This window comes from Danio rerio, chromosome 3 (genome assembly GCF_052040795.2).
Source record: "Danio rerio strain M-AB ecotype USA chromosome 3, GRCz13ab, whole genome shotgun sequence".
Lineage (NCBI taxonomy): Eukaryota > Metazoa > Chordata > Actinopteri > Cypriniformes > Danionidae > Danio > Danio rerio.
The window spans coordinates 35,232,720-35,250,000 of NC_141023.1; the positions used below are offsets into that span (position 1 = coordinate 35,232,720).

Here is a 17,281-nt window from a genome sequence, read left to right on the forward strand (position 1 = left end):
AGGTAGAGATTATCAATTTATCTAGTAAAAAGTACATTTTAAAACCCATGGATAACAGCAACAGTATTAAAAGTAGGGCTTTTTTTCTTTCATGTATTAGGTCCGAAATTTATATTAAAAGTTTACTGTAAAATATTTTCTCATGTATGGGACAAATTCTGGACCTTTGACATTGAGGGGTGAGTCTTTCGAACCAACCGAACCCCCTCCTGGCTACGGGCCTGGTATAAATTTTAGTGATACGCATTTTTCTGCATTAGAGTTAAATGTATGTTCAAACTCTGGATCTGAGCAAACAGCACCCCCTTCTGTTTACTTTAATAACTTAAATGCTGGATAGAAAATTACATGTATGAACCATTGGTATGAACATACATGGTTATGTGCAGGATATCTGAGGCTTGTAAAAAGTCGGAATTATGAAGAAATTATCAATATCTTAAATATCTAACAAGAGCGTGACGTTACGTTATGTTGTTTCGTGGATGAATCTTTCAACTGAACGAATCAAAGTTTTGAACAACTCTTTCACTACTCTGACTTATATTTTTACACGTCTCTACTTTTGATCAACTTTTAGACTGCTTTGGTATTTGTATTGCTTGGCAGAAAAGCTGAAAAGGTTAAGATTTGTTGAAGTACTCGGCGAGGGATAAATTAAGCCAGTCATATCATATCACACATGATTCCTGCAGTAACATACATGGTGCATCTTGCATGATTCAAAAGAATCGAATCACTAAGATAAATTAAATTTAATCCCATACAATAACACTTTGGAAGTTAATATCTTAAACTAAAAAACAAAAAGAAAATGTTAACTAAACAAACTAATCCTTTCTTGAATAGTCGATATTATTTGTTCGATTCCAGCAACTTGCGTCAGTTCCCGACAGTGAAGCCTAATATGTTTTTCCGCACTACATTTCCCAGAATGCCTCGGTAGATGTGCGTCTGGGTGTGAGGGAGAAAGACTAAAATTGGACCATCTGCAGACTTTGATTTAGCATCAATGGTGAGAACCTACTTTGTTTGGCTAAACAGACATGGGAGATTTATCTAATGCCATCACGTCTTTTGCAGCTAAGCTAACGTTAGTGGTCTGTTTCCTACGTTACGTAAAGCTAAATCTGGTGTTTTACTAAAGCTGGTCGAAAAACCAACTTCGTCAGCTAGCCAACACAGCTAGCCAGCTCATTTTCAGGCATTCGAATCATTAGTACAGCATCAAACTTATCTGCTTTTTGTCTTTTAACATGTTAATGTGTGGAGTTTACCGTGTTTTGCGTTTTATTTTCGCTCTGTTTTAATCTGACGCTCACAAACGTCCACGCTTTTCGCAATCAGACGCTAACAAAATCTTGGCTGTGTCTCAAAACACATTGATCTGCCTACTTGATTAGCATGTTGGTGTGTAGTTTGTTTGTTTAAACATTCTTAATCGTATCGTTTTTAAGGTTTGAAGAAAACTATTAAAGTATTAGTACGTTACTACGTTGTGATTTGTGCTGTTAGCATACAGCCTCCGCCAATGTTTATTCTGACACATGAAAGGCTGTGAATTGTTTTGACGTCGTGTCGGGAAATGTGTCTGTTTTTCTTCACTGCTGGTATTTTGAGTATATTAAAACCAGAGAGCATTAACCCCTTTTAAATCAATAGCGCTTTTAGATAATGTGGGTAGGGAAGAATGAACATGGCCACTTGGTGGCAAGATTTTTGCCAAGTTATATTTAATAAGAAGGTCGTTAAGAAAATGTATATATCATGTCATCTTTCTATTAGTGCATGTTAAATGGTGCTGTGGGATGTTATTCTGGTATTTTTCTGTATTTTATCCCCAAAAATCGAACAGAATCCTCTTCAGAATAGTTCTTATAAGAAGTGGACCTATTTGTGTGTGTTTGTATCGTGTATTTTTAGTGGGATGGGATCTGTTTCAAATATCTTTTCTTCTTAGCACAAAAACTGAGATTAATCTACAGAAGACTTCCGCCTTCATTCAGCGTAACAATAGTTTATAGTTACATGTTCAAATAAATGACTCGATTATAACAATAACATTGCTGACCCAAAATACTTAATTGCCATTTTATATCTTTATGCTTTATCTTTCTGCTATAAATCATTAGTTATTACCCATTTTCAGCAGCTCTTTTTTTCTAATTAAAATTTGTATTATATTCTTATATATTATATTGCATTGTGTTATATCTTAGTACTAGGCATTGGCCAGTATAAGATTCTGACATTATGATAGCATGGATAAAAATATCATGGTTTGGTATTCTGCTGTAAAATATATTCTTTTTAAAGGCCTGGGTTAAAAACTAAATTTTTTTTCCCCTTTGAACACAATACATTTTATTTTCTGCAGTCTTCATTAGTTTCAAAAACACATTTCTTTACAAGAATACGTAAATAAAAATCTTATACATACCTTAGGAACGAATTTTGGAAGTTTTATAACCTTGACTTTTTCAAACTGCGGTATACTTTGAAAACGGTTTTGTCCCATGCCTACTTAATACACATCAAAATAAGTATATTGCTAAATTTTATGACTAAGCCACTTTATTTCTATTAAAGTTATTTTAAACATTTACAAAGAAACTTTTCTTGGTATTACCATGTTTTAATGTTTCTGGAATAGTTTTTTTAAATCACAAAATGTCTTTGACTCGTATATTATGTACAATGTTATTTTTTTTTGAGACAAGAATATTTGTATATTAATTGAGCATTTCCACCGTTATGGACGTGACTAAGCATGGGATGATAACCTTTTTCAAGGTATACCGTGGTTTGGAAATTTGTCATTTTTTATTTATTTTATTTTTAGGACAACAGTATCTCCAGCAGAAAAGATATCCAATATTTTTTATTGCAAAGAAATCAGTGTTTTTGAAACAAATGAAGACAGCAGAACTCAGTGATTCTCTTGAATTATTTAATATATCCAAAATATTATAAATGTTTCTCAAAATAAAATATATTGCGTCCAAAGGGGAAAAAGTTTTAGTTTTTTATCCAGACATTTAAAAAGAATATATTTCAGAGTACAATACCGTAAAACCGTGATATTTTTATCCATAGTTTTCATACCGTCAAAAATCATTTACCGGCCCATGCCTAGACTTTTGCAGTAAAGACTCAACATTTAAATTAAACTATATGTTATATAATATTAAAGTATATGTTAACATTTAAAACGTTCATATTTTCCAAAACAACTAACCACAGAGTTAAGGGATCAGAAAAAAATCAATCAATTAAATGTAGAAAATAAACATGTGTTTTGGATGTGACCAAAAATGTCAGCGAGTTTACAGTATACAACATGCTTTGTAGAAATTCTGTGAACTAAACTGCACACCCCAAAGAAATAATGCTAATCAAAAGAATAAGAGTTGTCTTACTATAGAACAGAAATTGTTGAAAATTTTTGCATTAATGAGGAAAAAGCTTGGTTTATGGATGTGACATCTCTCCGTTTTGTATGTGACCGGTGTAACATTGCCACATGTGTGACTTTTTTTTTTTAAATCAAATATTATGGTTTAAAAACATTGACAGACATTTTTGAGTATTTTTATGTACTGTAAAATACTTGCTTACACAAAAAATGTAGAAACTGTTTTCGTATTTTGGTGAGCTTTTTTTTTTGGGTGAAACATTTGATGAATTCTTTTTTATTATTATTTTTATGGCAAGGTTGACATTTGCATGGAATTGCTCAATTGTATTTTATTATGAATCAAAGTTTAAATAAAAATTGTGTTGTACACCAAAAATATAAAAGCTTAATATAAATTTTTTTGTAAAATTAATATTGATATTTTTTTGTGGTTTACTTATAGTGCCTTGCACACAATTAATATTGTACGTAGTAAAATCGGTCATGGTGGGGTATTTCATTTTGTGCTGTTGTGCTGTTTTCACTAGTTTGTGTTGTTTTTAAACAGGTTACAATTTTTTATTGTCTTTTTAAATTGAATTTATTGTCAGCTAGTTTGCATTATATATTTATTGTTAGTGAGAGATCATGTTTTTAATTATTTTCCCCTTATTCACAGGCTACAGCAGGTATTTTGCTCAATGCTTTGCTCTATTATGAGTGTTAGTAAACCATCACGCTTTGACTGATTCTCGGGAGGATCCGTGGCAATTGCCACTACCACTGTACATTCACCGGACATCACCAACAAGGTAGTCTGATATGAATTGTCAGCTATTGTGTTATTTGAAGAATTTACTAGTAAAAACGACTTGTATAATTATCTGTATGCAGGCCAAAATGGATGCTGGTTTTGGATCCACGTTTCCAGCAGTCCCACAAGTAGCAAAAGGTCAGTAATAACTGTTGGACCACATGAATCATATTAGAGCTGTAAAATGCTCATGTAAAACTTTGGCATGCAAAATACTGACCTACAGTTGAAGTCAGAATTATTAGCCCCCCTGATTTTTATTTTTTTTTCTGTTTAACAAAGAGCATTTTTTTATGTATTTCTAAGCTTAATAGTTTTAATAACTTATAAAGTTAAAATAACTCTCTAATAACTGTTTTATTTTATGACAGTAATGATGTAGTGATGACAGTAAATAATATTTTACTATATATTTTTCAAGACACTTCTGTACAGCTTAAAGTGACATTTAAAGGCTTAACTAGGTTAATTAGGTTAACCAGGCAGGTTAGGGTAATTAGGCAAATTATGGTATAACGATGGTTTGTTCTGTAGACAATCGTAGAAAAAACGTAGAAAGTCTAAATGGACTAATAATTTTTTCCTTAAAATGGTTTTAAAAAAATTAAAAACTGCTTTATTCTAGTCAAAATAAAACAAATAAGACTTTCTCCAGAAGAAAAAATATTATTTGAAATACTCTGAAAATTTCTTTGCTCTGTTAAACATCATTACGGAAATATTTTAAAAAGAGGAAAAAAATGCAAAGAGGGGCTAATTATTCTGACTTCAACTGTATTAGGTGGTCCTCGGTGGTCCAAAGTATTTGAAATAATGTATTAAACTGCTGTTTTGAAATTTACTAAATTAAAGAGTATAAGAGACTTGCTTGTGATGTTGTACCTCAGACTGCTATAAAAGCAATTACTGGTGTTGAAAATGACATAGATCTGCATTGATTGGACAGAAGTCTGTGTGACTGTTTGCCTAGCAACAGGGCTCAATCAGTCACCATGTAACCATGCTCTTTCATTTCAGCGGAAACTAATTACAAGCAGCATCGTAGGACCCCTTCAACCTCCAGCACTCTGACCTACTCCACTCGTGACGATGACGATGGCATGGTAATCATCACATCCCTTTTCAAAGCAGCCAATCACATTTACATATTGAGGGGTGGAAATCAAAAACCTCGCAATTTTGTCATTGACTTGCATCATGGCCAGCAGACAGTTTGATGAAGGATTTTGGTGATTTATACGTTTGTCGTATTTATTGCATGGAATGTTCATAAGTGACTGTGTATACTTTTGAACTATTGCTTATAATTCTTTATAGTAGGGCTGCACAATATATCATTTTAGCATCAATATCGCAATGTACGAATCTGCAATAGTCACATCACAGGATTTCTGGCAATTTCTAATCAATTTAAACCATTTGGACACAAGTATATAAAAATGCCACTTTAACAAAGACTAATTGTGTTTAATTATGTTTACGATGATAACTATATTGTGTAATTTTACATTTGATTATTGAATTTCTTTATGTCAATACTGTTAGACTCCACCAAAAAGCATAAAGCGATGTTTATTTCTTTTTTTTTTTTTTGGTTCTATTTTTTCATCTGTGTTGTAATTTATTTTCATTTGCATATATTTTGTTATAATTTTGTGCATTTTACTTAGATGCACTCCTCCAAAAATCATCCTAATCAATGTAAAATGAAGGGCGTACTACTCGCACGTGCTACAGTTGCGTTGAACCATGCAGAGTTGCGATGGTTTCCCCTCTCCCCCCATGGCCTGCACTCGCACTGCATTTTTAAAAATTCTAATGTTTATTTGTTCATTTATTTATTTGTTTTTTATTAACATCAAAAACTCAAAAACTGCCTTCCTAAATGGAGCACGCTTATGTCATCAATTATGCAAAATTTCAGTTTAACAGAAGAGAAGCACTCTTGCTCAGCGGAGATTGCTTTAATTAACCTTATTATCATTTTTTATTATTTTTAGTCATTTGGGATGCAGTGACATGCAGTCAAATATTTTGCCAAAAAGATCCACACGCTCATAAATGATCATAATAGTCATTGTGCTGGGCGAATTAGGAGGTTTGTTTAAGGTACAGCTGTCATGCAGCGAGGGGTTTGCATCTTTAATAAGCTATATCATTTTGCGTTTGTTGAAAAGTAAGAATAATTATTAAATCCATATAAAACAGTCCCTTAAATGTGACGTCGCGTATTCATTTTCCAGCTCAGGCTCACTTTTTTTTTAAGTGTACTGCGCCAAAGCCCAACCAAACCGTGCTTTGACACACCTCTTGCAATTAGATTCGGAGCACTCACACTTGTCAAATGAACCTGGAAACGTGTCCAGGCACAGTTCAAATAGCCTAGAGTGAGTGCACCATAAGAATACTTTCAAATCACAATGTATATCACAGGAAAACTAAATATTGCAATGTCAGTTTTTTTTTCCAATTATCATGCAGCCATACTTTATAGCCACAGCTCCAATATTCAAATAGATATAGACCAGGGTGTTAAACTGATCTTAGGTTTATGGACAGATTGACAAATGCCTTCTTGTAGAGGCCGAATTATCATTCAATTAACATTAATTTGTTATTTTACATTAATAATAACCACTGTTACTGTTATAGAATGCCATACTATACTTAACTGGGGTTGGTTAAGACCTGTTCTGGAAGAATAAATGCTTTAATAAGACTTGATGGGTAATTTACTGACTTATTCAATATTGAGTCAATATTCAATATTCAGTCAAACTGATTGTTCAAAATGACTGATTTTTTTTTTTTTGTAGAATGAAGCAAGAGTGTTTTTATGAATAAATCATTAGGACTGTCAGAATAATCGATATAGCGACTTGTCATGCAATCTCAACTAAACTTGTTATCAGCTCAATCTTTTTTGCCGTTGAAATATATATTTACAAATTCACAAATAACATTAAAGCCATTTTACCATGACATTTATGTTGTACCTTACCGGTGTCAAGTTTATAACTGGATATTTAACTAATTGGACATTTAATAATATTTAAAATGGGACATTTACCTTTTTGACATCAAATTCTAGAATCTAAATAACCTTAAGAATGATAAGTATTTTGAAGTTTTTATGACTATTTGCATTATTATGCTGTTGTATAGCCATTATGCAGTGTGGCATGAAATGATCTCTAAAAGACTATAATATCGCTTATCTCAACAGTTTCTGTGACAATATATTGCACAGCATAAATTCCTTATTGTAGCAGGATTGTTGAATCACTGACTCACTTGATTTGTTCAGCAACAGGTTAATTTAGGAACTAAACACTGGTGTTTCTCTGAGATTCCCTTCTGGCTATGCACAGCTTTTGTAAATCAGATGTTGTCAATCTTATTTAATATTTTATTGTAAGTGAGTCAGAAAACTTTAAAGTGCGTTACTCCTGTCAGTCACTTTCTATGTTCAGGTAGGCCTCTATTTGAAAAGAGAGTAGTTGATGTAGTTGTTTACTAAATTGTCAAAGCTATTAATTTAAGCTGTTAATTTAATACTTGTGTTTCCTGTTTTCAGTGCTGTTAAAAGTATCTGTGTAAGGCAGGGTTTTCAAAAGAGATAGGGGGCATGCCTTATTCAGAGTTCACACTGCATGATTATAGTCCCAATACTTTTACTCAGTGATAGGTTTTGTGAAATCGCTGTTGAAGTTTCGAAGTGCCAGTCACACAGTGTGAATTATCAAAGATGCATTGACAGAATCGCTGATATGTTATAGATGTATTTGGCATGCTAAATAAGTGGACCTGTCGGTGACCACACAATCAGGAAACATTGCTTCAACTGAGAGAAAAGCTTCTTCTTAATCCCTTTGGACCTAATACATGGAGGAAGGTTTGGCAGGAGCATCCATGTCTGTTAAATGCTTCGTCTGACTCGTATCACAACAGGGTATACTATTTCCAGTCTTGCAAAAGATTTCAGCTTTCAAGTGAGATTATTTCCTTATAACTTCTGTTTTACAGTTGGTACACCGGAAAGAGTTGTTGGGCAATTCATAATGTAGTAAAATCATGCAATATGCTGAAAGCTACCCCAAGTAGTCATGCAGTGTGAAAAGAAACGTGATATGACAACATCATGCAGTGTGAACTCTCGTACGCTGGCTTTTTGTATTGCTCAGGGAGATTAAATTGCTCATACTTGTAACATGATTATTCCCAGACCTTTCTGTGAGGTGCCAAATAATGAAAATCTGGATATACTTAACAGAATAATAAGAGTTCAGTACATAGAAATGACATACTTTCAGCCTCAAACACCAATGCTTCCTTGTTCTCAGGTAACTCCCATGAGTACTTAGGAAATGTTTGAAAAAGAAAAAAAAAACAGGAGGGTTAATCATTTTGACTTATACCTGGGGTCACCCATGTATATTTACTGACACTTAATTTATCTTTTTGTTTTTTTACTATTATTGTCGTTCTTTTACACTTTTTTTGTATCCACCCAATATAAACAAACATTCACAAACAATTAAGTTGTGGAATTTTCTCTCCTTTACCCGTTTCATACTACTCATTCTGTGTGCGCAAGACAGACAATCTGCAGACCCACAGAGACCTGCACCTTTTTGCGCCTGGCCGGGGTTTTTAAATCTACTAAAATGTCCATGATTTGGTATTGCTTTCGTTTTCTTAGCTGTTGTTAATTTTATGCGCTCAGCTGCGTAAGCGGCATGAAATAATTAATTCTTTAATCTAAACGACTCAGAAAAACTTTACTGAATACTAAATTGGCTGCAGAATATTTGTACATCATTAGAAATGGGAAATCAACTCATTTGTCTTATTTAAATAATCTTTTATTCTTGTAATTATTATAATTTTTAGAGATCTTGTCTGTTTTTATTCTTTCTGTCATTGATTTCTTATTTGCTGATTATTTTAATAATTTTATGCTAGTTTACATATTTTATACATCTAAAATGCTTTGAGAATATTGTACAAAATGTGAACCAAATAAAACAACCTCAACCTGAATAAGAGATAGAAGCAGATTTTACCTGTCAGTGGGTGCACATGGCTCCTGAATAGCTTAAAAGAGAAAAAGTGGACTTTTTAAAATTTATTTTCTTTTTTTTAGGTTAACCCATTGAAAAGAAAAAGTTTATAACAGATAATAATAAAAATAGTGTTCAAAACCAAATTATGTTTTGTTTGTCGCATATAGTTAACTATTTATGTGCTGTGGGTAAAAGGTGTTTTTAATTCGGTTACCACCACAAGTATATTTCAAACCTGTGGGAAGCTCTGCATTATATTTATGTAAAATATTACAAATAGTACAAATAAACAGTCTCTCTCCCTACAGCCACCCATCAGTACCCCTCGCCGCTCAGACTCTGCCATCTCCGTTCGTTCGCTGCATTCTGAATCCAACATGTCACTACGCTCCACCTTCTCCTTGCACGAGGAAGAGGAAGACACGGTGAGTGTCAGCAATCTTCTGTTTCCTCTTCACATGTTGATGCAGCACCGTGACGCAAATGCTGACAGACATACACCTGTCCTCAGCAGGAGATTTGACTCCCTGTGTCTCTCGCTTTCCCTCTCTTTTCCTACCCAGGAGCCGCAGGTGTTTGCGGAGCAGCCCTCCGTCAAGCTTTGTTGCCAGCTGTGCTGCAGTGTGTTCAAGGACCCGGTCATCACCACCTGTGGAGTGAGTCAGCCATTTTTCCCCTCACCTCTCTCCCTTGGGATAGGGCTGTCTGTCATGATCTGGTTCCAGGTCATGTATTGATTTCCTGTCAGCTTGGGCCGTGAACAGCACGCCTCATTGACCCGTTTCCTACTGCAACATCAGGCTGTTGAACAAGTGTTTGTTGAGAGATGGTTTGCACTTAAAATAGCTGACTGGATGAAAACGTACAATAACGCTCTTGTTGACTCTCACTGTGCTTGTTTCTCTTCCTCTGCCACTTCAGCACACATTCTGCAGGCGATGTGCCTTGACCTCAGGTAAGCATAGCATTTTTAATCCCAGCATTTTTCTTTCTTTCACCTTTCCCACAGTTTCTGCCAGAAGGGAGGAAGTGCAGACAGGGCTCAGCACAATTTAGTCAGATATTGGTTGAATTATCAGTCAGTTGACCAGTAACTGTGTGGACCTTAGATAGGTTAGAAATCATATTGTGTGTGTATATATAGATGTATATTGTGTATATAAAAGCAGTAAAAACGGTTGTAAGGGATGGATATGCACATACTGTATAAAGCAACACAAAATTTCACAACTTAGGTTTAAAATCTTGAATGATCAGTTGTTATAGTAATGTATATTATGCAATATGTAATATATTGAGCAACTTAAAGAGCTGAGTAATTCATTCACAATAAGGTTTTATACATCATGATAATGTAAATACTACCATGAAGTAAGAATGAACAATAATTTGTGTTATTATTCTTAGCATTTTATTAATCATCTGTTCAGTCAATGCATTATTTAAATCTAAAGTTTTCCTTGTTAAAATTAGTTAAGACTATTACTATTTTAAAGAATTATTGAATATAAAATCTAATGTAAATGTATTGTACTGATGTTGTCTGCCTTTTTTTGGTCTTTTATGTGTTTATGTACACAATGTTAAACACTGTTTATATTTATGATGTGTTGTTAGTCATGTTGTTTAATGAATGTATGTTTTTTGACTATTTAAATAAAAAAAGGAAAAAACTAATGTAAATTTCATATATATATATATATATATATATATATATATATATATATATATATAATAGGTAGGGATGTAACGGTATCACAATTTTACGCTACGGTAATACCTCGGTATGAACGGTACAGTATTTATTGAATCATTTACAGGAAAAACAAAACTAATGAAAATACTCCAAAAAAGTGCCAAAAGTGTCAATGACATACAAATTAGCCATCTACCTGTAAGCTTTGAAAAAGGAACTTAAATTTTTCAATTTTAATAACAAAAAAATATTAAACCATGTAAAAAAAAATAAAGTTTCAATTTAGTATTGTTGAAAACTCATCACATTCAACATTTAATCACTCACTCACTCACTTAGATAGAGATGGGTTTTAAGGAAAATTATCATATAAATATAATCTGGTAAAAGCTGGTATCTCTGGGCTTTTACAATGTCCCCTGCAACAGAAAAAAACCTTCTCATTTGGGACTGAGGTTTCTGGGACAGAGATATGACTTGGCCCAGGTTGACAGCAGTGGGTAACGTTGTGCATTGTCTTTCCCCACTTGAGAGGACAAACCATGAGTGAGATAGAGATCTCTTTGCGGTACAAGTCAATGTCTGCATCAATCTGAACAGTGTGCTGTGTTTCTGCAGTCCCCATGACTGTTTTTAGTCGTATTCCCCAACTTGTATTTCACCACAGTCTGGCAGTGCCTGCATACCGAGAGAGAAACCGAAATGCTTCCACACATCCAAATTAAAACCCGCTTTAGGTTCGATCATTTCCAGCTCTTTTTCATCCCTGCTACTAGCAGCACACTCCATTTCCGCATTACTGGATCTGTAGCGACAACAGACCGCAAAGGATGATGGCCATGCCTGGGCTGATGGGAATTGTAGTTTCCGCTACCTCCTGTTCGCTTCATTCGCCTGAGCAAATTTTCTCAGAAGACCTATAGTTTTATCGAGTCATGCGACTACGGTAATATTGAACAAAAATTGCTATTGCGGTATGATGATATTTACAATACCATTACATCCCTAATAATAGGTAATCCAACATTTATAACAATTGTAGAGATATCGCCTTTCGCGTCATTCAAATCACGTGCATCTAAGCATTTTGGCTTCCCTACAAAATACAATGATGACGGAAAAATTAGTTGTGGGACTAAACTAATTGCATACTTAGGTAAATAATTAAAGGGGTTTGTTTGTTTGTTTGTTTAGCTTGCATGAATGCATTCAGTGTAAAGCTACACATAAATATTAAAAGATCAAGGTCTCAATTCAAACCCACACAACATGAATGATAAGTGATAATGATTTGCATATGCTTTTCAATCCTTCGAAAGCGCTGCATTCAAATCTGCATTTGCTCAAGAGAGATTCAGTTTTTACACTTTAGTTACAAATAATTAAATGACACAAGTCCTGGAATAACAGTTTACAGCTCAGATATGAACACTGTTTATGGTAAAGATTAAAATCCCCGCTTAATAGAACTTGACTCTGGAGAATGTTGTAGTACTTACATTGTGTATCCAATGGGTGGCAACAAAAAAAACATCAATATTCAATAGGTTTTCAACAATGCTCCACCCATAATGAAACATAAATTTTTATGTGTGAATTGTTGAATCATTTATTGAAAATAAACATGATCTGTTGTACAAGATGTTGAATTTCTATATTTATTAATATCAGCAACAGTAGCAACGGTCATTTTTCGTATTGAATATATATATATTTTTTTCCAGCTGGTTCTTTCTTTATTTTTATTTTTATTAAAATGACAGGTTTTAAGTTATGTTTGTTAAAACCAATAGTTTTTTTCCATAATATTTCTATATAAATTAATGCATGGAAAACAATTGACATTTGTCATCTCCTTTTTTTGCTGATCTGAAAAATGGTCCAATCAGTGACTCAAAAACCATTGTATGATACGAACCAAAAGATCTGAGATCAGTTACACCACTAATATATATTTATATACATATATGTGTGTGTGTGAATTATTATGTATATTTATCTTTTTTTTTTATTTAACAATGCTTGTAATGATTTCAAGCTACAACAAAAAAACATGAATAAGAAGATAGGATCTGAATATGTTCAGACACACATTTGACTATTTGTGGTTTCAAAAAGTGCTGTCACTGACAGGAGTGGCTAATTGCAGGTTTCTATCTCTGTTCCTCTTTCATTTCCTGTCCATTCTGAATGCTTCTTTTCATGCTGTTAGTTTGAGTCATGTTATCAATATAACATTAGTCTTTCCTTTATTTTCTCCCCAATATCCTATGCTTCTACAGAGAAATGCCCGGTTGACAATTCGAAGCTCACAGTGGTAGTGAATAACATAGCGGTGGCTGAGCAAATCGGAGAGCTTTTCATCCACTGCAAGTACGGCTGTCGTCCAGCTGCCTCGGGCAAGTCTGGTGCCTATGAGGTTGACCCACTTGGCTGTCCTTTTACCATCAAGCTCAGCACCAGAAAGTGAGTACACAGGTTCATTGGCTTTCGCAATAGCGGCGTTTGATTGCAACATCCGCGTGAGTCAGTGAAAGGGAGTGTAATAACTCTGGAATGTGTTTGACAGAGATCATGAAGTAAGCTGTGACTACAGACCCGTTCGCTGTCCCAACAACCCCAACTGCCCTCCATTGCTCACTATGAACTTAGAGGCCCATCTGAAAGAATGTGAACACATCAAGTGCCCTCATTCTAAATATGGGTATGCAGATTTAGAAAAGCTCCTATTGATTGCTACCATACATATGAAACCAAATACAAAATATAAAGCAACCTCAAATTCACCTACGCTGGATTTTTCTTCCAGTTGCACCTTCATCGGGAATCAGGACACATACGAGACTCACCTGGAAGTTTGTAAGTTTGAGGGACTAAAGGAGTTTCTCCAGCAGACGGATGACAGATTCCATGAGATGCAGGTGACACTGGCGCAGAAGGACCAGGACATTTCGTTCCTGCGCTCAATGCTTGGTAAACTCTCAGAGAAGCTGGACCAGCTGGAGAAAAACTTGGAACTCAAGTTCGGTGAGGACATGGAGCTAACTCTTAGCCGCTTGTTGTTTGTAAGCCAAAATGTGCATTAGTGTTCAATTTGCTGGTCTTTTTTGTGCTAATGTGGCAGATGTGCTGGATGAGAATCAGAGCAAGCTCAGTGAAGATCTGATGGAGTTCAGGCGAGATGCTTCCATGCTAAACGTAGGTCTATTTTCGCTCTGGGTTTTAGCAAAATAAGATGTACAGCTGCATTGTATTAGCTTTCTAACACTTCTCTCCTTTTGCAGGATGAACTGTCTCACATCAATGCCAGGCTCAATATGGGCATACTGGGCTGTAAGTGTCCTCATTTTCTCTTTTTTATTCTCAGTTTCTGTGAATATGTTTAACAGGGTTCCCTTGGGCCATGGACTTTAAAAAAGGGCCATTTTAGTCAGGGAATTTTATGTTTGTTTCAGGAAATAGCAGGGATTTTTTTGATTGTCTTGAAGTTTGCATCTTGTTTAGCAAAATTTCTTTTCTTTTTTTTTTTTTTAATAATGTGTTTCTACCTTGTGTTAAGGTTAGGCTACTTTTCACTGTCATTTTAGTCCTCCCCCCTTGGCAGGCAACAAATGCAATCACCAGGCTGTAGCTGTTAAAATACTGTCAGTGGGTGTTTTTTTGTTTGTCTACTCAGTGCTGAACGCGTCCCTCTTGAATTTTGTGTAAAAAAAAAAATCAGATTTTTGCAGCCTAAAATTGCTGATATTGCTTTGACTTTTCTCAATTTGCGGCAGTATTTACACCCTTTTTTGTGTTGTTTTGCTGTAAAAAGATACACAAATTTGAACATTTTTATTTTTTACACCTTATTTTAACCTCATGAACCACTGTTGACAGCTTAAGGTATCACACAGCACATGAGCACTTTCCATGCATGAAAAGAGTGTTATTCAATAAAAAACAATGCAGATGGTGTGGAAATCTGCATAAAAATAAAATTGCAGGCAGCTCTAAATTTTGCTTTATTTGCTTGATTTTGCCTTCAATTCAGCAATCGCAGAACAACACAATTCTGGAGGCACTGCCAAGCATGACTGCGGCCTGTTTTTCTATTTATATGTGCTTTTTAGTCAGTGAAAGTCAGGGAATTTGACATCGGGTTTAGAGCAGGAACCCTAATCGTCTGACTCTTATGAATTGTTTTGCAGCCTACGACCCCCAGCAGATCTTCAAATGTAAGGGTACTTTTGTGGGCCATCAGGGTCCGGTGTGGTGCCTGTGTGTTTATTCGACAGGCGATCTACTTTTTAGTGGGTCATCAGACAAATCCATCAAGGTAATTTCACCTGCTGTCTTTGGTTGGTGTGTAACCTTCTTTTTACAGATAAATCATCTGTACATCTGTGCTCTACGCAGGTTTGGGACACGTGCACCACATACAAGTGCCAGAAGACTCTCGAAGGCCATGATGGCATAGTGTTGGCATTGTGCATTCAGGGGTAAGCTTTTTAAATTAAGACTTTAGTGAGTTCCTTTGCGTTTGATTTGAGACACTTGCAGGTCCGAAAGAAGTATGGAAAATTAAATCAAAGCATTTCATTTTCGTTTCCATACTGTTATTTACAGTTTACTAAATTGAGAAACATTCTAATTATGGTTATTGTACAATTGGGCTGTTTGATAAATCAAAATCAAATCGCAACTTGAAACGTTACGATTAGTAAATCGCAAGAGGCTGCAATATGAAATATCTATGTATTTCTTTTCTCCCACCCAGAGCAAATGTGTGACTGCTGTTTGTGTGTGACAGTCTTACTAGCTAACTGAGTGAGCACACTTTTGTTTTGCCTAGTCAGAATTGTGCAACCGAACATCCACAAAAAAAACCAACAGGAAAGCGTGAGCAAGTGGGATAATGGCGTCTGCTGCTTCAGAAGCATTAATAGACAAATTACAATCAAAAAAGATAAACAGCATTGGTAATATGGGAATATTTTGGTTTCTAAGTCACAGACACCGAACAAAAATAGGTCATTTTTAAAAGTTGTCGAAGAATTGTTGCCACGGCTTACAGATTATTGAGCTGAAGCTTGACTACAAAATTAAATGAAAATCACAATATCTGTCAAAAAATTGCAATTAAATATCTTGCCCAAATCGTGCAGACCTATTGCACAATAATATTCATAATAGCATAATATGGAGGAGCAGGCTGACAGTTTTGCCAAAAGATTCCTTTGGATCTGCTGGAGGGACTAGTTGATCTAGCCTTTAAATGACAATCCGTATAGCTGAAAGTCTTTAACGAATGTTCATCGGGTGCATTCACAGAGTGCTTTTGCATTTTAACAATTTCATAGCTTTGTTTCTCTCCATTTCATTGCTATTTTGTATTTACTGTTATCTTTAAAATTTCAAAGTGTTTTAGTGTTATAAATTAAAGTCGTGTATTCCCAATTCACGAAATGTATAAATTTGGCTTCCTGGGCTATAAATGAACATCTGCATGACGGTCAATTAAGCAAAAACTTGTGTAGGTTAGAGGTTGTGTATTCTATGGCTGTGCAGGTCAGACCTACTTGGATTATGACATGTCTATTAGCAGTTTAGTTTTAAAAACGTTTATCAGATGCTAATTATGGACAAAAATCCGTAGAAAAGTTTTTTATTTATTTATTTATTTTTTACTGGGTCTGATTCATCAGTGCAGATTGTTAGTGAGAGATGTTTTTCATTCTTACATTGAAGCCTGGGTTCTACTGAAAAAGTCAAATCAGTGTATTATAGATAATGGCCTAAATTAACAGTCATCAAGTTCAAAATAAACATTGAGGTTGACAAGTATAAGAAGTATATGAAATGTTAACAAGTGTTATGCACAATTTGGCCTTTAAGAAAAATGACTATTGTTCCGAACCAGCTTTACAAATTAAAATAATCATATAAATATGTAATCTGATGCACTGCACTGATTTTTATGTGGACGTAACCATGTTTTACGAATGACACCCAGTCACATCCATTTTGTGCATTTTAAAAAGCACCAAACAAAAAGCTCTATGCTTTAATTTTGAAAGCACAGAAAAAAACAATTATGATATGTAGTTTAAGACTCTGGTTACAGCTCTAATGAAAATTTACAATATTTAAAAAAATAATTTATCAAAGTAAAAACAGTTGCAAATGCCAAGTTCATGTTGTCTTTAAATGGACAAGGGAACTTACAAATTCTTGCACATTTTTTTGTTTCTGCAGGAACAAGCTGTATAGTGGCTCGGCTGATTGTACAATCATTGTGAGTGTCCCTGAAGTGCATTTAAAAGAGG

The 17,281-nt window shown here is 34.6% G+C and overlaps 1 protein-coding gene across 5 annotated transcripts in view; it reads left to right on the forward strand.

Annotated features, from left to right (window-relative positions):
- Positions 1–944: 944 nt before the first annotated feature.
- The window catches only part of traf7 (TNF receptor-associated factor 7), a 28,510-nt gene continuing 12,173 nt past the window's right edge, over positions 945–17,281 (forward strand). For 4 of the 5 annotated variants that reach the window (XM_087242966.1, XM_087242967.1, XM_087242969.1 and 1 more), the window contains exons 1-15: positions 945–1,015; positions 4,077–4,209; positions 4,292–4,349; positions 5,229–5,314; positions 9,586–9,702; positions 9,841–9,933; positions 10,199–10,232; positions 13,256–13,439; positions 13,543–13,677; positions 13,783–14,000; positions 14,098–14,171; positions 14,258–14,306; positions 15,164–15,291; positions 15,372–15,454; positions 17,211–17,250. In XM_087242966.1, coding sequence (XP_087099092.1) covers positions 4,298–4,349; positions 5,229–5,314; positions 9,586–9,702; positions 9,841–9,933; positions 10,199–10,232; positions 13,256–13,439; positions 13,543–13,677; positions 13,783–14,000; positions 14,098–14,171; positions 14,258–14,306; positions 15,164–15,291; positions 15,372–15,454; positions 17,211–17,250 — 1,293 coding nt within the window. In that variant the 5' untranslated portion in view covers positions 945–1,015; positions 4,077–4,209; positions 4,292–4,297. 5 annotated transcript variants of the gene reach the window in all.